The sequence below is a fragment of the Ictidomys tridecemlineatus genome, chromosome 12 (assembly GCF_052094955.1).
Source record: "Ictidomys tridecemlineatus isolate mIctTri1 chromosome 12, mIctTri1.hap1, whole genome shotgun sequence".
NCBI classification, from domain to species: Eukaryota; Metazoa; Chordata; class Mammalia; order Rodentia; family Sciuridae; genus Ictidomys; species Ictidomys tridecemlineatus.
Window position 1 is genome coordinate 91,545,833 of NC_135488.1, and position 22,092 is coordinate 91,567,924.

At 33.6% G+C, this 22,092-nt stretch overlaps 1 protein-coding gene across 5 annotated transcripts in view; it reads left to right on the plus strand.

Annotated features, from left to right (window-relative positions):
* The window catches only part of Atl2 (atlastin GTPase 2), a 56,082-nt gene extending 37,164 nt beyond the window's left edge, over nt 1–18,918 (plus strand). For 2 of the 5 annotated variants that reach the window (XM_078029339.1, XM_078029342.1), the window contains exons 3-14: nt 3,381–3,515; nt 3,880–3,984; nt 6,614–6,664; nt 7,163–7,219; nt 9,031–9,123; nt 12,371–12,509; nt 13,269–13,396; nt 14,563–14,619; nt 15,578–15,649; nt 16,258–16,689; nt 18,108–18,122; nt 18,709–18,918. In XM_078029339.1, coding sequence (XP_077885465.1) covers nt 3,381–3,515; nt 3,880–3,984; nt 6,614–6,664; nt 7,163–7,219; nt 9,031–9,123; nt 12,371–12,509; nt 13,269–13,396; nt 14,563–14,619; nt 15,578–15,649; nt 16,258–16,689; nt 18,108–18,122; nt 18,709–18,828 — 1,404 coding nt within the window. In that variant the 3' untranslated portion in view covers nt 18,829–18,918. Of the gene's footprint in view, nt 1–3,380; nt 3,516–3,879; nt 3,985–6,613; nt 6,665–7,162; nt 7,220–9,030; nt 9,124–12,370; nt 12,510–13,268; nt 13,397–14,562; nt 14,620–15,577; nt 15,650–16,257; nt 16,690–18,107; nt 18,123–18,219; nt 18,454–18,708 lie in introns of all 5 variants that reach the window. The other 3 variants (XM_078029340.1, XM_078029343.1, XM_078029341.1) reach the window with 3 other exon arrangements.
* The last annotated feature ends 3,174 nt before the right edge of the window (nt 18,919–22,092 follow it).

The following is a 22,092-nucleotide window of genomic DNA, read 5'->3' on the forward strand; positions in this document are numbered from 1 at the left end:
AGTTTTATACTTTTTTGTCTTTTACGCCAATCCAAGCTGAGTTATTATGGCTTCTGGATGGACTTTTATTTTTTTAGCCTGGCTGTTGTGGAAGGAGTCAGCAACTGGGAAGCTGGTGTGTTCTGATGCTTGTGGGCTTGTCTGGGCTACCAAATTCTGGGTCTAAAGCTTATATAGCTGTTGTTTCATTTTGTTACTACAGACAATATTTCCCTTTGGTGAAATATGAATTTGTTTTTTACTATTTATAGTTTATTTATTGCTAGTAAGTTACAAAGACAAGTGTTTTTTGGCATGTGCTGTGTTTATTCCACTATTTGACTACATTTGAAGTTCAGATGACTTCAGATTGCCTTTTGCAATTGAGAGTTATTCTATAAGATCTCCTCTTTTCCTACTATTTTGAATTGGAAGAATAAGGTAGCTTTTGGAAATCTGTGAGTTTTGAGTTTTTTTTTCTCTGTAGTATTGAATGGGGTCAGATTAGTGTTTTTCAAGTTCCAAGGTTTGCTTTTAATAAATTTAATAAATTTTGAGAGCACATGGGGTCTGTAACTTTTGAGACATAATCATTGAGACTGTCTCTAGAACCTACTAAAATGTTCTTGGAGAGGAAAAATTTTGTTTTTGTTCATTGCTCTATCTCTAGAATCTAGAACAGTGACTGGCAATTGGTAGAGGTTCAGTAGATTTGTTGAATGAGTGAATGAATGGATGAATGAATGTATTTTATGAAAGCTTTAATGTTCAATGTGTTAGAGAAATAACAGATTTCAAAATTTTGAAAATGTGATTAACTTGGTTTTCTGATTTACCTTTTCTTTTATCTTTTTATTAACTAATTCATTGAATATTTTACAATATTCCCATTTACTAAGAAGCAATGATACATAGTAGATTTTTGTGAGATACTAATTCTTTTAAAAAATTTTTTTGAAGGGGGGTTAATAAGCACATTAGCCAATGACTGTAGTCATCCATAGTTCAAAAATTTTATTTTTACTGCTTTGTCTACATAATTATATTGTTTCTAGAATAATAAAGAAGCTCATATTTCTTCTGCATCTATTACCCATGCTCAAAAGGGAGCACAAAACTTTAATGTTTTGAATACCTAACTACAAACCAGGCACTATTTGACATGCTGGGAATTCATGAGAATGAAATAAAACTGCTGTCATGGAAAGTAATTTTGTTTAGAGAAGTAGTTTTGTTAGAGAAGATAGAGAAGCAAGATAAATAAAATATGACTAAAAGTAGACTTCTGTAAGAGGATAGTGTCTTTTAACTTATTTGTGTAGGTTACACCTTTTAAAAATGGTTCATTCAATACCAGATTTCTTTGACATTGTGAGAGAATGAGTAGGTTCTTACATGTGGCATCTGATTACCCCACCATGTCAAAAAATCTGAGTCTAGGCAGAGAAAGGTGTTGATGGCTGAACAGTGTATGCATTTGGGAAATGGTGATATTTTTTTCTTCTTTTTTTTTGGTGGAGGGATATGGTAGAAACTGGATATGTAAGTACTGGTTGGGAATATCAGAAACAGAGAGAAAAAATAGATTAAAGGGGCATTGTTATGAAACAGGTCTCTGGATGGATGGTCTTATAGGTAATGGGGAAGCCATAGGTGGAGTTTTAGAAAGACAACGACATGATTACATTTCTTGTGAAAATTAGCTGTGACAAGAATTGGGGTAGAGTACAGCAAGGAGGTACAAGAACAATTTGGAGCATCTAAAATATAGGCCAGGGGCAGGACTACCAGTTGTGGTCGTCTATCCTCAGGAAGGGTACTTTGAAATATGGGTCTATTGTATGTACTATGAATGGAGTTGTACCATGTGGCAGTCTGTAACCAGCAGAGGTGAGGGCCTTTAGTTGAAGTTATTGAAATCTGAAGAAAACAAATAGAGAATTTTATGACTTATAAGACTGGTAACCTACTCGAGATGAGAGTTTTGTGAAATGATGATTATAGATTGTTTAAAATTTAAGGCTGTATCGTCATATTACATTATAGTCTGGATGACTTATTTTTGCCACTTTATACATGCTCTTCCTAAATTGTTTCATCCTTCATTGATCCTGCTTTAAAACATCATCTTCCTACCAGTAATTTGAACTTTATAATCTATTTTGGATTAGATATTCAAGCTTACCAGAAGTATTTCTGGAACCAAATTTTTCCTTGGAGATATGTTGAGTAAAGGACTTTTAAGTATACTAAAATAGTTATCTTGACATCTGTCAAAGGTATTCATTTATGTCCCACATTTAATTTTCTAGATAAACTACCTTATGATTTATTAACTGTTATATTATTTCTTATTTATTTATGGTGCTGGGGATTGAATCCAGTGCCTGTACATATTAGGTGAACACTCTACTAGTGAGCTGTACCTCCAGCCCCATCAGATTTAATTATAGTAGTACAGCCTATAGTTTTAATTAAAACATTATATTATAGAAAATTTAAAAATATACCCCAAAATAAAGAGGATAGCATTATGAACCCCAGCATTATATACATCAACATTTTGTTGGTCTTCTTTCATCTGTTTTCTGTATGTGTATATGTGCCTTTTGAAATATTAAATGCCAGGCATATCCTTTTACCACAAATACTTGAGTATCTAACATAGAAGCATTCTTTTAGCTATTTCTTAATGCAATCATGATGTCATTCATATCAGACAATCATATTTATCCCAACTGATAATGCAGTCTGGGTTCAGATTCTGTTCATTCAAGTAAGGCTTTTTTATACTTGGATCATTTGAATCAGGTTGCAAACAAGACTTGGTTTGTTTGTTTGTTGGTGGTGGTGCTGGGGATTGAATCCAGGGCCTTACGCATGCAAGGCAGGTACTCTACCAACTGAGCTATATCCCCAGCCTAAGATTTGGTCATTTTAAAGTTGAGTATGTTTTAAAGGTAACCAGGCATCATAAAAAACATTTAATATAAGCTCTTTTAAGAGAGTGATACTCTTTTTTGACAGTCATTCTTTCTGAAACTTAGTTTTACTTTTCTGTATAAGAAGATATAGCTGGTGTCTGATTTTTGTTTTAAACATTATAGGAAATCTTTGCTGAAGAGGGAAAAATGGGTGTGACCCCACTCACCTAAAAGCCCACAGAGTGGAAATTTGAACTGACTTGAGAAGGTTCAGGTTTGAAGGAAACTGCATCCCTATAGAAAACCACATAGAATTTAGGACTGCTTTTGTAATTACTTGGATGATGTTACATAGTGTATTTTATCTTTGAACGTACCTTCCTCATCTGTAAAATATGGAATGGGTGATTTTTAAAGTTTTTTTTTTTCTTTTGATTTTTGTGTGTTTTATTTTACATTTATCTTTGACTTTAACAGGATTCTCAAAGTTGGATTGGTGGAAACAATGAACCATTGACCGGCTTTACATGGCGAGGTGGTTGTGAAAGAGAAACAACAGGCATACAAGTTTGGAATGAAGTATTTGTGATTGACAGACCTAATGGAACAAAAGTAAAATTTCACTTATACTTTTCTATTTTTAATCTTCTATATTTTTTCTTGAGCTACTTTCTGTGTTAAAAATCAAAGGAACAGGCTGGGGATATAACTCATTTGGTAGAGTGCTTGCCTTGCATGCACAAAGCTCTCATTTCAATCCCCAGCAACCCTCCCCGCTCCAAAAAAAAAAAAAATTCAAAGCAACACAGAACTTAATGTGTGGCAAGTTTAATGTATAAAGATTATTATGTTAAAATGTGTAGAGATGAATGTTCTTGATTTAATTATTGCTTTTGAAATTTACCATTTAATATATGATTTTTATATTTGTTTTTTGTGACTGTTTACTAAGTATGATAAACTTTTGAATTCCTAGGTGGCTGTGCTGCTAATGGATACCCAGGGTGCCTTTGATAGCCAGTCAACTATTAAAGACTGTGCAACCGTATTTGCTCTGAGCACTATGACCAGCTCTGTGCAGGTGAGATAGGGATTAAGTGATGACATCAGTTCATATGATCCTGGTACCTTCAGCTGCACCTCAAAAATGCCTTTTGATTGAAGAAAAATTTTAATATGATTAAAATTAAAGAGCACATTGACATTTCTTAATGACATTTCTTATTTCCATGCCTACTGTTCTGGCTTATAATGTGAAATTTTGTATTTTGGATAGTTACAAAGGAAGCAATATACCAGAAACCAGTTCCTTTGAATTTTTTGTAGAATCTAGGCTTTCAGCCTTAGAGGGCTGAGGATAATGGCTACTACTCACTAAGTGATACTATCCGGGACCCTCAGAAATCTCTTTTTCCCTTCTTATTTTTTTTTTCTCTGCTTTTGCAAAATGGCACAATTGCAATAGTATAGAAGCCATCTCTTCATATTTACCTTATCATAGTGTAGCCCCTCAAGTAAGCTGGCAGTAGACCTTGCCTTAAATTATAATGAGGGAGTTCTGTGTCTTAATATTTATTATTGGGGTTCAAACTTGGGGTTCTCTTGTTTATTCAACTTTTTTGTTTTTAAAGAGAGAGAGAGAGAGAGAAATTTTTTTTTTTTAAATATTTATTTTCCAGTTCTCGGCGGACATAACATCTTTGTATGTGGTGCTGAGGATCGAACCTGGGCCGCACGCATGCCAGGCGAGAGCGTGCTAATGCTTGAGCCACATCCTCAGCCCTATTCAACTTTTTAAAGAACTGTCTTTGGACAGTAACTTAAAAACTATATAGGCACTTTCTTATCTGCAAAATGAGGGTTTTACCCATTTTGCCTACCTCATGGGTGGCTGTTGTTAAAGAAAAGATCTAAATAAGATAATGCATAAAGTGCTTTGTAGACTCTAAAAAAAACCAAGAAGATTAGATATCTATCATTGCTTTCTTCCTGACCTTGGAGGTTAGTTTTCTTTCCTTAAATAAGTTTAGCTGATAAATCAATAACAAATTGACCTTGTCATTTATTCTTTCAACAAATTGTTAGCACCTATTATATCCAGGGTTATTAGCACCTATTATATCCAGGGTAGTATTCTAAGTACTAATGATCTAAGATAAACAAGTAAGTCTCTTTCTCTCTTTACTATTTGCCTGGCCCTGACAATGAAAAGATCTGGACCTGTTTTCTAAAAGCTAAGGTCCACTGGATGGATAAGAATAGATTAGTCATACTGTCAGGTTTTACTTTAAATCTGAAGTTTAATTATCTCAGTCATTAATTACTTTTAAAAACACTCTTTAGAATTAATTATGACTTGAGACTATCATTTTAGGTTTGCTGAACATCAAGTATATTCTTGACCTCCAAGTTATCTGTATTTCTCCCTTTGGAGTACCCTTATTTTCTTAGATGCAAGTTATTTCTTAGCAGTAGGTGCCCATTCTTCTCCAATTATAGCCCGAGTTCTCTTCTGAAGGTCTTGGAAGGACTGGACCTAACTAATCTTTTGTCCAATTTCTCTTTTCCTGAGTGTGTACTTTAGAGCCTCTGTTATAGCTCTGGTCTGTTTTGTCTTTGGAAGTCTTCAGAAAATTCTGGACAGGATAAGAGTGCCACCTACTGTTACTTTTATTAGTTTCCAGAGGCTGCTAAAATTTTTCTGTTAAAATTGTTTAGACTGATGAGTTTTAAGTAAAAAGAGAACTATAGTAGAGTCAATGTTAGATGAGATTTCCACTGATCAGTTATATACTTTTGCCCCTCACATTAACCAGCTTGAAAAAGTGGTATATAAACAACCTTTACTTTTTAGTTTTCTTTCTTAAGTTATCGTGACATGAAACTTTGAGGAGAAAAAGAACCTATTATACAATATAATTTTTAATTTTTCTTTTACTTTTTAAAATTTTGTTCTAATTACATGTGATAGTAGAATGCATTTTGACACATCATACATAAATAGAGTATAACTTCTCATTCTTCTCGTTGTACATGATGTAAGATCACACCAGTCATGCAATCATATATGTACATAGGGTAATAATGTCTGATTCATTCTACTGTCCCTCCTCCTCCAGTACCCCCTCCCCTCCCTTTACTCTCCTTTGCCTAATGTAAAGTACCTCTGTTTTTCCCTAGCCACCCCCCTTATTGTGAATTAGCATCTACATATCAGAGAAAACATTTGGCCTTTGGTTTTTGGGGACTTGCTTATTTCACTTAGCATGATATTCTCTAGCTTCAACCATTTACTGACAAATGCCATAATTTCATTCTTCTTTAAGGCTGAGTAATATTCCATTGTGTTTGCATACCTCATTTTCTTTATCCCTTCATCTTTTGAAGGGCATCTGGATTGGTTCCATAGTTTGGCTATTGCAGTACACTTTTTTTTTTTTCCAAGTATCTGCCAAATTTAGGCAGTGAAAATGCATTTATTCGTGATTTTCACATATTTTACCACCACTCCTTCCTCCTTAATATTTTATCACTTGACTATTATGAAAAAAGAGAAAGTCCTTTTTGTATGCCACTGATTAAGATAGTGGCTGAGTGATTAATTTGTGATAAGGCATAAAATAGTCTTAATTTTCACAAGGAAAATTATACACAAGCTGTGTATTCAAAGTAAGACACTAATAAAAATAAAATGAATTTTGTTTTAATAGGTATATAATTTATCTCAGAATATTCAAGAAGATGATCTTCAACACTTACAAGTATGTATGTCTCAGAATATATGCTAAAGTTTTAAAATTGAATTGTCATATTATTGTGAATTTATACTTAGAAGCCTATGATGTAATAACAAAGTTGAATATTATATGGTTTAAAACTGACCTGTGATTTCATTTTTTTTCTTTTAGTACTGAGATTTGAACTAAGGGTCACTCAACCACTAAGCCACACCCCAGTCCTGTTTTGCATTTTATTTAGAAATAGTGTTTCACTGAGATGCTTAGTGCCTTGATTTTGCTGAGGCTGGCTTTGAACTTGTGATCCTCCTGCCTCAGCTTCTTGAGTCACTGGGATTATAGGTGTGCACCATTATACCAGGCCTGTGATTTCAATATATACCCTGTGTGTTAGAAAATTAAATACTTAGCTTTCAGATGATATTAAAAGTTCTGATAGCTTGTCCTCTGATATAGAACAATTTTATAAAAGTCTCTGTCAGTTTCCCTGGGGACATTAGTTTAAATAACTTGATTTTATAGTTATTTACAGAGTATGGAAGACTTGCAATGGAAGAAATCTATCAGAAACCATTTCAGGTAAGTAAGTGTTTTATCATTTTATAAGATAGACTTATGAGAAGCTCACCTCAGCTTTTAACTTTGGAGATACAAGGTATTATGACAAACTCATTTGTAGCAATCAATTCAGTTGAGTTGAATTGGTGATGTCGTCACCAACTTAATACCAGTTTGAGGCCAACAGAATAGGAAATAGAACAAACAAATCTAGTTTGATTAAGGGGGTAATGGTTCTTTTAGATGTTACTTAATTCCAAAACTTAAGACAGTGAGAAATTGAATAAGACAGTCATATCACATTTCTTTTATATGTGATACACTACTAGAAAATGTTGTAGGTCTTTTTTTAACTTTGTAAAGATATACACATTTATTTTAGCAATTCAAACAATATGGTATTATGTAGAGTAAAAAGTGAAATTCTCTTAAAATGACTCCCTCACATTAACCAGCTTGGAAAAATGGTATATAAACAACCTTTATTTTTTATTTTTCTCTCTAAAATTATCATGACATTAAACTTTGATACTTAGCTACTGAGCCAGATTCTCCACCCTATCTTGTATTTTATTTAGAGACAGGGTCTCCCTTAGTATAACCATGAGTAATGTAACTTTTCTTTCCACAAATAAGGGTCAGTTTTTTTTTTTGTGGTATGTTACAAGTCGAAGTTAGTCCTGTTACTCTTTATTTTGGTGTAATATGAAAAAGTTCCAGGTAGTTTTTTTTTTTTTTTTGTGGTACTGAGGATTGAACTCAGGGGTACTTAGCTACTGAGCCAGATTCTCCACCCTATCTTGTATTTTATTTAGAGACAGGGTCTCAGTTGTTTAGCACCTTGCTTTTGTTGAGGCTGGCTTTGAACTTGTGATCCTCCTGCCTCAGCCTCCCAAGCTGCTAGGAATATAAGCGTGTGCCACCACACCCAGCTACTTTATTTTTTGAAGCACGTACAATTTGCAGGTTGCCATTAGTACTGTTTGGTTAGTTGCAGTTAGGGTGTGGGAGAATAGGAAATAGAACAAAGAAATCTAGATTGATTGCCCATCAGTGTGTGAAGTCCTTCCTCTGATAGCATTGCTAGTGATTATTAGTGGGTTTACATCAATTGTGTCTCATTCTTTTCTGCTGTTCTGGTTAAAGCAATCACTTTTATGAAATGATTGGGCAGGTTTATGGCTTCCTTTTATGTATATGAATAAATATAAATATATTATCTATGAGTTTTTCTGAACTAGGGTAATTTTGCCACCCAGTAGACATTTGCCCATGTCTGGAGACATTTTTTGTTGTCACAGTTTTGGGGAGGTTAATGCTACTGGTGTGTAGTGCATAGAAGCCAGAGATATTAATATCCTGTAATGCACAGGACAGCCATGCACAACTAAAGATCATTTGGCCCAAAATGTCAGTAGTGCTGAGGTGGAGAAACTTAAGTGTATGAATTAAAAATCATTCTGTGAAATTAGTGCTATTGACACCAAATCTATAATTTGTGTAGAATTAGCCATCTTGATTTGGTTGGTCTTGTAATTATACAACCTTGATTTAAAATTATGATCTAAATGCCCTGCTCTGCCTTTTGTTCCTTTTTAAAATCATATTATTGCTTGGGTGATTTTTTTTCCTTATATGTAGTGAAATTCAAGTGGAGATGATTACTTGGTATGGGGGTTGAGTATGTTGTTGGTTTAGGTGGGCCTTTAATAATAACCATGTACTCACTTTTAGTAAGAATTGTTTAGGGGAGAAAGGAGGTGTTAACTATTAAAGTTATGGTTTTTTCTTAAGATTTTATAAGAAGTGTTTTGTATTTTTTCTGTGTGTAGACATTAATGTTTTTGATTCGAGATTGGAGTTATCCTTATGAACATTCATATGGTTTGGAAGGTGGAATACAATTCCTTGAAAAGAGATTGCAGGTAAGCCCTGTGTCCTGGAGAGGAGAGCATAAGCACCACACCAGGCAAAAGGCTGGGCTGCCTGGACTGTGCTTACACTGTCAGTTACTAACTCTACATAAGTGGTTACATGTGTTTTCTCTCCTGAACAAACTGTCCCTCAGTAAATATTCAAAGGATCAACCTTCCTACCTTCCCTCCTTCCCCGCCTTCCTTTCTCTTCCTTTGCCTTTCCTTCCTCCTTCCTCTCCTTCCTTCCCCTCCCTCTCTCTTCTCCTCCTTCCTCCTACCCCTTACCCCATTTCTTCCATCCCTTCCTTCCTTTCATTCATTCTGGGGATTCCACCCCTAGCATGCCAGGCAAGTGCTCTATTACTAAGGTATTTTTTGAGCCTTATTTTGATTTTTTTTGAGACAGGATCTCACTAAATTGCCCAGGCTGGCCTCAAGAATTTTGGTATCCTCCTACCTTAGCCTCCTGAGGATCAGTATTTTTTAAGGAGATTTTGGTCCACTTAGAATATTCACAAGTCTCTTTTTGGTCAGCTCAGCTTCTCAACATTTAGGACAGGCTGGTTAATGTTTACGTATTGAACACAGATGATATGAGAACCTCTCATATCTCTGATAGAGTGACAACATATAGAGCTAGAAAAGGGATTTTAAACATATCCCTAACCTTAACCCTAACCCTGAACATATCTAGTTCATCCTTTTTTTTCTTCATATTTTTTAGTTATAGTTGGACACAATACCTTTATTTTATTTATTTGTTTTTATGTGGTGCCGAGGATCGAACCCAGGGCCTTACATGTGCTAGGTGAGTGCGCTACCACTGAGCCACAACCCCAGCCCCTCCTTCATATTTTTTATTGGAGCGTTATAATTATTCACAATGGTAGGATTTGCTGTTACATATTTGTGCATGCATACAAATTCTCTAGTACTTCTTCTTTTCCTCTTCTCCTTTCTCTCTTTGGTCCCTTTTCTTTGCTCTACTGATTTCCCTTCAGTTTTCATGAGACACATGTTCTATACCTTCTTTTTTCTTTTTCCTTTCTAGCTTCCACAGATGAGAGAAAACAAACAACCCTTCTAAGTTTGGCTTATTTTGCTTAATGTAATATTCTCAAGTTTGATCCATTTTTTTCAGTGCAAATGACATCATTCCATTCTTTATGGCTGAATAAAATGTCATTGTGTATATATACCACATTTTCTTTATCCATTCATCCATTGATGGATTCCTAGGCTAGTTTCATAGTTTGTCAGCCTTTTTTTCTTGTACATTGTTTTAGTCAGCTTTTTTGCTTCATGTGACTAAAGGACCTGATCAGAACAATTGTAGAGAAGGAAGAGTTTATTTGTGGGCTCCTGGTTTCAGAGGTCTTAGTCCAGAGAAGGCTGGTTCTCTTATTCCTTAGCTTGAGGTGATACTGAACATCATGGCCGGAGAGTGTGGTGGAGGGAAGCTGCTCACATCATGGTGATCAAAAGCACAGAGAGACTCTATTCTCCAAATATAAAATATATACTCCATAGCCATGCCCCAATTCTTTTACTCTCCAGACACACCCTACCACTTCAGTTAATCCCATTAGGGATTAATTCACTGATATGGTTAGGATATAACCCAATCATTTCTCTTCCAAACCTTTCTGCATTGTCTTGCATGTGAACTTCCAGGGGATACCACATCTAAACCATAACATACACAGTGAAACTGGAGCCTGGAAAAGTTACTTGCTTATGGTCACTTAACTAATTATTGATAACTGGGTATAGGATCCAAGTACTCTCACTCCTTTATGATACGCCACATGAAGCCATTCCTGGAAAATAACCTCACCAACAAGATCATCATCTTTTATCCTTAAAGTACCTTCCTGTGAAAATACTTAGGAAATCTGCAGGTCAGATAATTACAGATTACCATCTACTAACATATCCAATATATATAACATCTCTATGTGTAGAGATCCCTTTATTAATACAGTAGGTTAATAAGATTTTATTGTCTGTGGAATGATGCAATTGGTTTCTCAGTCACATTCTAAGACTTGTGGTGGAATAGTATGATTTTCTTATTCCTAAAATGAGATTAAGACATTCTTTACCCTTGAATTTTCAGCTCCTTCAGATAACTGCAATTATCACAGCTTTTTTTCTGGTTTGTTTATAAGAAATTAACAGACTATATCTGAACTAGGTACCTCAAAGCAAGAAGGATTTTAAACTCCTTATCGATGTCATGCATGTGTTCATAAGATTGCTCAGGTCATAATGTGTAGCTTGGTAACTTTGTAGAAAATAAAACAAATATAGCCATAACCTACACCCAGAATCACCACCTCCAGGTACTTACTTACCCCCACCCAATCCTTACCATTATCCCTTTAACAGGCTTTGTTTTTGAACTTTTTATGAATACAAGCACTTACACATATGTTCTTTTATATTTAGCTTTTTTGCCTAATATTTTATTTCTGAGACTAAAACATGTTGTTGCATGTAGTTTAGTTCACTTATTTTCATTGCTATTTAGAATTTCACTAATCGAATAGACAACTGTTTTTCCATTCTGTTGCTGAAGATTTAGGTGGTTTCCAGGTTTTAATTATGAATAGCACATGTTTTGTTACAATGGCCATTGAGAAGAACCTTTTGAAGAGTGTAAATTATCTATCTCTAAATGAGTTAATAATTATTCAAAATATTTCTAAGATTTTCTTCCAGAAAATAAATATCAGTATCTCAGTATCTCTTTTCTAAGCTCTGATAACTAGCATAAATTAAAGATAATCACATAAAGAGAGTCCTAAAATACCATTTCTAAGGTAGTTGGGACTACACTGGAGCTTTTTGACCTGGTTCTTATTCTTATCAGGTGCTAATCCTTTTATTTGAAGGCATATGAGTATTTTGTTTGTTTGTTTCATTCTGTTTTGTTTTATTATGACATTATAAATACTTTAAAGGTAAATCTTATTTATAAGTCACAGCCACAACTTGTTATTCAGACATTAGATACTATAATTGATTATTATTTCATTTATTTATTTTTTTTGGTATCCCAGGCAGCTTACTTAGGAAGAAACATCTTTTCTGGTTTTAAGAAAATGTGAGGTCTTATCAAAGTGTTCAGAAATGGGCCTTTAGAACCATCTGAGTTGAATGTATATACATGCAAGTATACATGTAAATTTCCTTTTTTAACATTAATTTTTTTTTCTCTTTGCACCATTATCCTGTCTCTTTCTGCCCTCAGGTAAAACAAAATCAACATGAAGAGTTACAGAATGTAAGGAAGCACATTCACAATTGTTTCTCAAATCTGGGTTGCTTCCTTTTGCCACATCCTGGTCTTAAAGTTGCAACTAATCCTAGTTTTGATGGGAGATTGAAAGGTGGGAATTCCCATTCTTGCTAAAATGAAACATTTTTAGAGACTGAAAGTTTTTTCAAATACATGATTCCTTAAATTTCCTGTCTTATTGATAAAGGATATCATGATGTATTAATACTAATGTGCTTAGAATGCTCTCAGTGTTCTTTCTAGCATTTATTGGTTAGTTTGCAACCATCTAGCATATTGATTAACCTATTTTATAATGTGTTCCTTTGCTCTGGACTGAAGTCTTGAGAATTTGGAAGGCTGAAAACATTTTAATATTTTATCTGCTAAAAAGCTCTAACCATTTTATTGTATTGATGCAATTAGAGTTAAATTTCTCTGTTTCATAGTTGATAGCATAATTTTTTGTGGTTTTAGAATTAATCTAAGTGTGATAGCAAAAGGCTTGAGAATTAACAAAAGTTACAGTATGGTTAGAAAAACAAAATATAGTATTAAAATTTAATTTGATCTCTTAAATTGTTTGCCTCTTGAAAAGGTTGCTTTAGTTTTAATACTTAAAGAATTATGGGGGTGTGGGAAAACGGTGTACTAGGGTAGTGGGGATTTTTGTTTTTTTCCTAAGAGATATGGCATTTTTGGATGAACTTTAAAAAAAATGATTGTATTTAAGTGATTATTTGTCCTCTTACAAAGTTATAAAATAGACCTTATAAGTTATAAAATAGAACTTTAAGAATTCTTATCAATGAGGACTTATTTTTTTTTTTATTTTGTTGGACTAAATGTTGACTAATTTTATGTTCACCAGATATTGATGAAGACTTTAAACGAGAGCTTCAAAATCTGGTTCCATTGCTGCTTGCCCCTGAAAATTTGGTGGAAAAAGAGATAAGTGGATCTAAAGTCACTTGTAGAGATCTTGTAGAGTATTTTAAGGTAGGCAAATTCTTAAATTGAATGACTATCTAGGATAGAAATGTAGCCAACTTAGAACTCATCTGTATATATAAGAAGTTTCTTAACCTTTACTTTAAAACAACAACAAAAACAACCCATATTTGGGCCTCTGGGTGTATCGACATTTAAGTAAGAGATTGTAACAGACTACTTGTATCTTCTAGAAAATGATTTTGTTTGTTCACAGAATTATTCTACTTTTCCTCCGTCTGACATGGAGAGAAGAGCCATTTATTATACTGAAATACTGCTTTGTCATTTGGGAGTGATAATAGGGATTGGAAACATAATTCTGTATTCTGAATTCTTCAAAAAAGCATTCTCTCAGAATTCTGAGGACTCAAGAAGAGCAGCTGAAAGTATCTATTACTGATTTTTGAGTTCAAATGAATTTTAATTGGTTTTCCTTCTGCCTCAGTTATTCTTTAGCTCTTATAGTTTGCCTGCCAGGACAAGACCATTGTAGAGGGTCGTATTATTATTGGTCATTATAGGTAGGTGGGAAGGAATAGTTAGAACTAAGAATGTATTCTTGTTCACTTATTGAATGCCTGATCATTTTCATACTGTATTTGTTTAGTTATAGATTAATATTGAGTCAGTAGAAAGTTGAGATGAAAGACACCTGTATGGACATCAGAACATTTTTTCTTATTAAATTAGGTTTTTTTTTCTTCTTAAGCTGAGATAAAATTTAAATTAGTCAAATACTGGGTTAAAATATTTTCTAACATGTTTATTTGAAAAATTGACAGTAGGACTGGGGATATAGCTCAGTTGGTAGAGTGCTTGCCTTCCATGCACAAGGCCATGGGTCCAATCCCTAGCACTACCAAAAAAAAAAAAAAAAGATTGACAGGGAGAATTATGGATTTTTTTTTTTCATTAAGCGATGGCATTTTATGTATAAAACTTTTAAATATGAGATACAACTTATACAAGTTCAAAGTACAGGTAGCAACATTTCTTCTAGGTGTTATTTAGTTGCATGTATATAAATAGTTTTGAGAGTGTGATTAATTTTGTTGAAATGAGAGTATATTTTTCCTTTTAATGATGCAAATTATTTTTGTATTTAATGATTTTTCTTTGGAGATGTCAAATCAAATTGTATAACCTACAATATGAATCTTATGTCTTTTTAGGCTTACATTAAAATTTATCAAGGAGAGGAACTTCCACATCCAAAGTCCATGCTTCAGGTAGAGAGAGATTAAGACACTGTGTGTGTATGTATAAGGCATTGGGGGAAGAGGCAGGAGGTTGTATATATCCTTATTTATGAGAACAAAAGTCTTTGCTTTAAAAAGAAATTCTGGGAATGGCAATGTGAGGAATGTTCTTTTTTGCATGGAAATACATTTTATATATTTAAGGCAGTATGTGTCAGGAATTCTAAAGTCTTTATATGATTTTTTTTGTAACTGCAGATTGCAGACCTTGAGCCATGTGTAGGCCAATAGAAATAAAGCCCTTTATACCTTCTCTTCAGATACTTAGTGTAGGAACATTTCTATTGTAGATGGTTTAATGTGGGCCTTTCTGAACTAAGCTACTTCTGTTCTTTGAGTCTTTGACAAAGATTGTTGTTTGAAAAAAAGCTTATTTTCATTTGCTATTGATTTAGAGCTGCTTCTAGTGAATAGGCTCCCCCCCCCACTTTAAATTATGTTCTTTTATTATGAATTAGTATTGTTTAATTCAGATTCTGTTTTTTAAAGACTCACTACTTTGGGCAGCTTCTCAGTTTTATAGTGGATTAAATAGTATTTTCTAGTAAAATTAATGTAGTAAGCAGTTTTATAGGTTTGAAAATATGTCTTGTGTGAATCTGATTATGAAAGAACTATATGTAAGGAAGGAAATCTAGCGCATTTTAAGATTATATCTGTATCTGTCCATTTCATAACACATGGTACTTTCTGAAAACCTCTTTAAGCATGAATCTAAGCAAAATAAACTTAGGCAACTATCCTTTTAAAAATCTATATCATAAGCTACTGATATACTCTCCTAAAGGAAAGGAAAACTTTACGTTGATATTTTTTATGGTTCAATTTAGACTTGTTCACTGTATATAATTTATTATGTTCATCAGATTTTGTAGAGTCATAGGGTATTTTTTTGAACAATAATTGTGCATTTAATTTTATTTTTTAGGCAACAGCTGAAGCTAATAATCTTGCTGCTGTAGCAGGAGCAAGAGATCTCTATTGCAAAAGCATGGAACAGGTTTGTAACTAAAATTTAAATTTGATACTAGCAGGATAGGAGACTTTTATATTTAAAATAATGGAGCCAATTAGTGTTTCTTACATATTGTTATATTGTTTCACAATCCCCCTTTATAATCTCTGTTGGAAATAAACTAAGAATAATTCACATGGTTAGAATTCAGGTGGTAAGGTGTTGCATAACCTCTACTAAAATGTTTTCTGACTTGTGATTCAGAGCACTGTTCTTAATAGCCTGTGGTAGAAGTTAACATTGGCTTAAGGCTAGTAGCAACTTCTACCCTAAGCTTGTTCTATGTCAGTATGTAATCTTTTATCCACTCTTGTCAGCCACCTGATGTATTAGTGGGTCAGGTGAAGTCAGGTATCAAGTGTAGTGTAAAGTTTTTTTACTTCAGTTTTAGTAGTATTATTCATATTTGGAAGATTACTTGAGTCAGTTAAACCTGTAAGAAACAATAGGTTATATTAATCTGCAAAGTATTACATACAAATTTAAAAGTAAATCATGTAAGTGGCTTGGTTAAAACTATGAGCAGGGAACTTCTTTCAAGTGGTAATTATTTCTGGCATGTAATCTCTCCTACTGTAATTCTGTCTGTACAGGTATGTGGTGGTGACAAGCCTTACATTGCACCTTCAGATCTGGAGCGAAAACACTTGGATCTCAAGGAAGTAGCACTTAAACAATTTCGTTCTGTGAAAAAAATGGGTGGAGATGAGTTCTGCCGTCGTTATCAGGACCAGCTTGAAGCTGAAATTGAAGAAACCTATGCAAATTTTATAAAGCACAATGATGGCAAAAATATCTTCTATGCTGCTCGTACTCCTGCCACACTGTTTGCGGTCATGTTTGCTATGTATATAATCTCAGGACTGACTGGCTTCATTGGCCTGAACTCTATAGCTGTCTTGTGTAACCTTGTCATGGGGTTAGCACTGACATCCCTTTGTACTTGGGCATATGTTAAATACTCTGGGGAGTTCAGAGAAATTGGAACAATGATTGATCAGATTGCTGAAACACTATGGGAACAGGTTGGTATCTATCTTTTGGTTTTTCAGTGACTAATCTCATTTTCCCCATGACTCCCTTTATTCCCCACCCCTCCCCTGCAGTGTTTACATATCAACACAACTATTTTCCGTTACATGAAGAATGATAAAACTATATTTTATGTTTTGTTTAGATACAGAATGTACTAATTAAAAATTTCTTTTTCTTTAAAATCATAATGTATTTTGTTTAGCTTAAATCTGTAATATTCTCAGGATAGATTCTTAGTTATAGGCCTGACTTTGCCATCAGTGGGTAGGACCAGGATCTCTAATAATATTTTTTTTTTGTTTGAGAAAATAAAATATAATCAATGAATAGTTTTAAAGGTGAGGAAAAGAAGTTTGGAAGTATAGTCATGCTTTTGGAAAGAAAAAGAAGTTTCTTACACCAGCAAGAAGCAGTGCAGGAAAAACATTGGATGACAGACTCCTGTCATTGCCTTCCATGAAGAAAGTGGTGATTTATTGATGTACTACAAGAAGCAATCCCACAGAGAGTTTTTTCCAAAGAAACTTTGACTTCTGTACCATGGAAATACTAAAGGACAAAGTAAAGCAACCATGAGCTGAGAAACCAACTTCAGTCATAATCTTTTACCTCAAATTACAATTCAAAGTCAGGCTGTGAACTCTTGTCCAGCAAGTATCTACTAAGGAGTGCGGTTTTATATATCTGCCACCTGTATGTTGGATTTGCCTGTGTAAAGATAATTCTCCTTAAGGATGTCATTAAAATGATCATCATGAGATACCTGAACATTATCTCAAGGACCAGAATAAAAGCTGAGGTTATTATCATGATGTGAAGGAGCATTTTCATGCTCCTTCTGAGCCAGTAAGGTGTTGAACCTATTTAAAGATTTAGGATTTGCAGGTGTATGTTTGTTTTTGGCTTTAAAGACTGAAGAAGCAGACCATTTTTTGAAGAAAGTTGATTAGATGTTGACTTTTCTTGTAATAGTGTGTTAATTTGGGTTTTGCCTTTTCTCTTTAGGAAAGTATTCTATTTGTGTTTGGATGTTTGTTAAATTTTAGAATTTTATTTCTTTATAAATCTTACTACTTTATGGTCCTTTGATAATTGCTAATAGAAGATGGATTAAAAGCTATCACTACCTCACTTTTTATAAGAGTGTGATCTACTTATCATTTTGAATCATTACTGATTTTCTGCAACATGAATTTCAGTAATTTCACGTTGTCTTTTAAAAAAACACCTGTCTAGCATTGATTATAGGATTTTACAGGTACTATATTACAAAACAATTAAATGATGTGCAAAAATTATTTTCAGTATAGTATTGTTGAGGTAAGGTGCTCACTAGTCAGAGAAGATCTGTGTTATGTCAACAATCCTTGTCTAAAATGTATTGCATTTCTCTTTTCTTTTGCTTCAGAGGAGTCCCAGGAAGGTGAGAAACCTACAGTCTCAAATTCTTGTAGTCTTAAAGCTCTTTAGCATCAAGGCACTCTTGAGTCATTCTCCTAACAAATCACTCCATGTTTTAGGTGTTTTCCAAACTGTTTGAAGTTACTAGACGTCGAATGGTTCATCGTGCTCTTTCATCAGCACAGCGACAGAGACTGTCATCCAACAATAACAAGAAGAAAAATTAGACAGTATTTTTAACTCTTTTCTCTATCTGAAGTGTTCACACTCACACATATAGGACAATAAGCAGGACCGTCTGGGCCGGTCTGCATAAATGCTGTATACATACCAGATTTGATGCTGCATATAGGGTATGGAATTGCACATCCATCTCATAGGATTTGTAAATGGTTTGAATAAGAGGAAAGTAATTTTTGTTGCATTATAAAATGTCTAAATGCTTTACTTGTATCATCATAACTTTTTTTTGGGAGAAACATCTTTTTATTTCTCACATTCCTGGTTATTTTTGTCATTGCTTTGAATTGAATTTTTATATCTATTTTTATATGTAACTCTTTTTTTACCTCATGTTTTGTTTGTTTTGCACATTTCTCATACCACAGGTATTGAAGCCCCTGGGTGATAATTTGATGGAGGAAAACATAAGGCAGTCTGTAACAAACTCTATCAAAGCAGGCCTGACTGACCAGGTGTCTCATCATGCCAGATTAAAGACAGACTGACAGTTCATCTCCTCATGGACTCCACTCCCTTTTTTCATGCTTGCTGTACAATGAGAACTCAAATAAAAATAAACCAAAGTTTACAATCAACTGTAGAAGTAGTTTAGTATAACTGGCTTCACAGATGGCTGCCACAGAGTGTGAAAATTGTTTGTTGGTTTTAAGCATTCATTTAAAGGCTCCTAAGACCTGGAGATTGGGTGAGGAGCATTATTATATCATGCACATTTGTGCCATGTTTAATTCTTTTTTTTTCTTCTTTTTACTTAATCTAATGTTAGTGAAATTTGTCTTATGTAAAAGGATATTTCAGGGAAATATTTTAAGAAATCTATTTAGAGTCTCTTTAACACAGTGTCCCATTGAAATTTTAATTTTTAAAGAATTTATGAATCACTGTATCAAGAATCAGATCGGAATGACAATGAAGCCTTTATTGAGCCACTACATTAAAAGTATATATTGCTTTACTGCCTTCAATACCAGTATTACATAAATGCATGTATCGGAAATTTCACAAAAATTACATGGCAACTCTTGTAGCTAAGAAAGTTATTCTGAGGTGTACATTTGTCTTGCCTTTTTAAATTTATAAACCTGCCCTAAAAGGAGATGCATATCTGGGAAACTGAACTGTCTTTTTGCAGTTTAGCCTTCATGTACATAAAATATGCCATTAATTTTATTGGGGGAGAAATTCCATCCAAAAATGTTGCCTACAGCTATGAGTTAAGAGTGTCTGTACAGTGTGTAGCTTTTATTTTCTAAAATCACAGATAGGGCATGTATATGAATTATAAATATATAAATACGATTTTGTATTAAAAGTTTTGTAGTTTATGGCAAAATCTGGTTCTGTGGTAGGCTAATAAGTACAGTTTCTGTGAAAGGAATGTTTGTGGCTCACGTCAGTGTGTGAATGCATAGACAATTTGAAGTTTTTGATATATTTGTGATATTTATCTTCCTTGAGCACTGCAATTCTCACCCCACCCCCCACCCCAGGGAATTCAATGGGAATGTTTATTGTGACTTGTCCTCTGTTGCATTTTAAAGTTATTTCCTGTAATTTATTTTCAGTACATAATTAAAAATTTGTTGTATATATAAAATGAAACTTGTGATTCTTTTTTAAGGAATTCTTCAAGTATATGTTCCACCACATAAACCATATTTGTTTATACTGAAAAGAGCATGAGCAGGAAACACTCAAGTGAGAAATCTAAGGTATTGTACCTTGAAGCAAAGCTTGTAAAGTTGTTTTTCTATGTCTGTCTATGTAAGAGAAAACTTGTGAGTAGCTTAGGTGTAGCTGAGGCTTATTAATTTCTCCTCTTTCTCTCTCTCTCTCTCTCTTTTTTTTTTTTTTTGGGTACGTGTTAGTGTATTATATGCAAGGCTGACCTTTTAAAAATACTCTGTAGCTTTCTTTACAGTAAAACACCTACTAAAGCACTTAGTTTGGTTTTTAAGTAAAGGAAATTCAGATGTTGAGTTGCATGCATGAAAGTTCTAAATTTACTTTGGTTGGTATATCTTCTCTCCCACCTCCATTCAAATCTTGTTTTTATATGGATTGTATTTGTTTTCCATCTGTATTAAATTACTGCCTACTCACCTGTTCTTAAAGGTAAAGAATCCACCTAAAAAGTGTATCTCTTAATTTCTTCTACCACCCTGTTTTATGAATGCCGTGGACTGTTTTTATGAATGAAAAAAATAAAAATTTGTTATAATAGCAATTGTTCTGAAATATAAGACTTAGCTTACCTTTTAAAAAACTTATGAAATCTAGACCATTTGATTTCTTAGTATTTCTTGTTAGAGTGTTTTCTCCAAAGATGGTATAATTCTATACAGAATTCCAAGAAAATCCTTCAGTTTCAGCTGAAGGACTCTGATTGTTAACCAATAAGCAATAAAAGGGATTAAAGACAGACTCAAAATTATTGACTGAAATAACCCTTTTGGTGTTAGTATTTCTGTGGTATAATTTTTAGTAATCAATATTGCAACTTATGTTTTTTGAAAAGATGAAGATTTTTCTGAATGATAAATATTTCTCTTCCTAATTAAGACACAGTTTACTTTTATGAGAGGGGCAATCATTTGTGACCCTGCTGTTGAGTATGGCTAGTTATTTTTGCCTCAGTGAAAATATCCTGTTTTTAGAATTGAATACCAGTATTTCACTTTTGAGGGTTATTTTCCGCAAACTTCAAGATGAAGTTTATTTTACTTTCAGAATTGAGCTGGTCTAGAATTGGGTGGTCTAGAAACCTTACTCCTGAAGTAGGCATGAGTGCTATTAGTTTTAGTTGGGATTGTTTCATTATTATGGATTTTTTAAAAAAAGTTTGGGTATTAATTTGGTTAAGAACCATTAAAATATTCCATCAAATTTCCGAAAACACAGATATCACTGTTAAAGGTTTGCATTGTAAATATCCAAAATGGCCTTTTGGAAAGCAGTTCTTAAGTTGTTGATTTCCTGGTCAAATAAAGCCAATTTGGGAATTCCCCAAATAGCGTGGAATCACCACCCTCTCTACCCAAGTCTTATATTATATTCCAGGAACTTCTCTTCTCAGATTTGCATTTTTTTGGAATTTAGGCTGTGGAATTGAGCTGTTCCTAACATTCTGCAGTAAAATACAACTTTTATGTTCTTTAAATTTGTGACTTTTTATAACTCCTTGCCTGACCAAAAATACCTAAAGACTTAAGGAAGGGGATCTCACCTGTTGCATAGTTTAGTAAAATAGTTCCACATATATATTTGTACTTTTCACATTCATGACAGACCTGTGAGGTTTATAGGAAATCACATCATCAAAAACAAAGTCTTATGGCTTGCAAACCTAGATCCATACATACCTCTAGATGTTTGAATCAGTATGAAGCTTCAGACACAGGTGAGTAATATCCCTAACTCAAGATGCAAGATGCAAACTCTTTCTTGGCTGCATTCTAAAAAGCACTAAAAAGTAGAATATGATTTTACTGAAACAAGGTGAAAATAACCCATAATATTACCATGTAAAAAAATAAAGAAGTCAAAAATCTCCCTGTCCATTTGATTGGAATGGATACCTCAGAGCTAACCATTATTTAGTTTGCTATATGTACTATTGAAATCTGTGCTTATTGACATGTCTGAATGTGCATAAAACATACTCTTGGTGTTATTTTACACAATGGGATTATCCTATATATTTTTATATAACATGGACATTTTCCTAAATTTTTAATTATTTAATATTC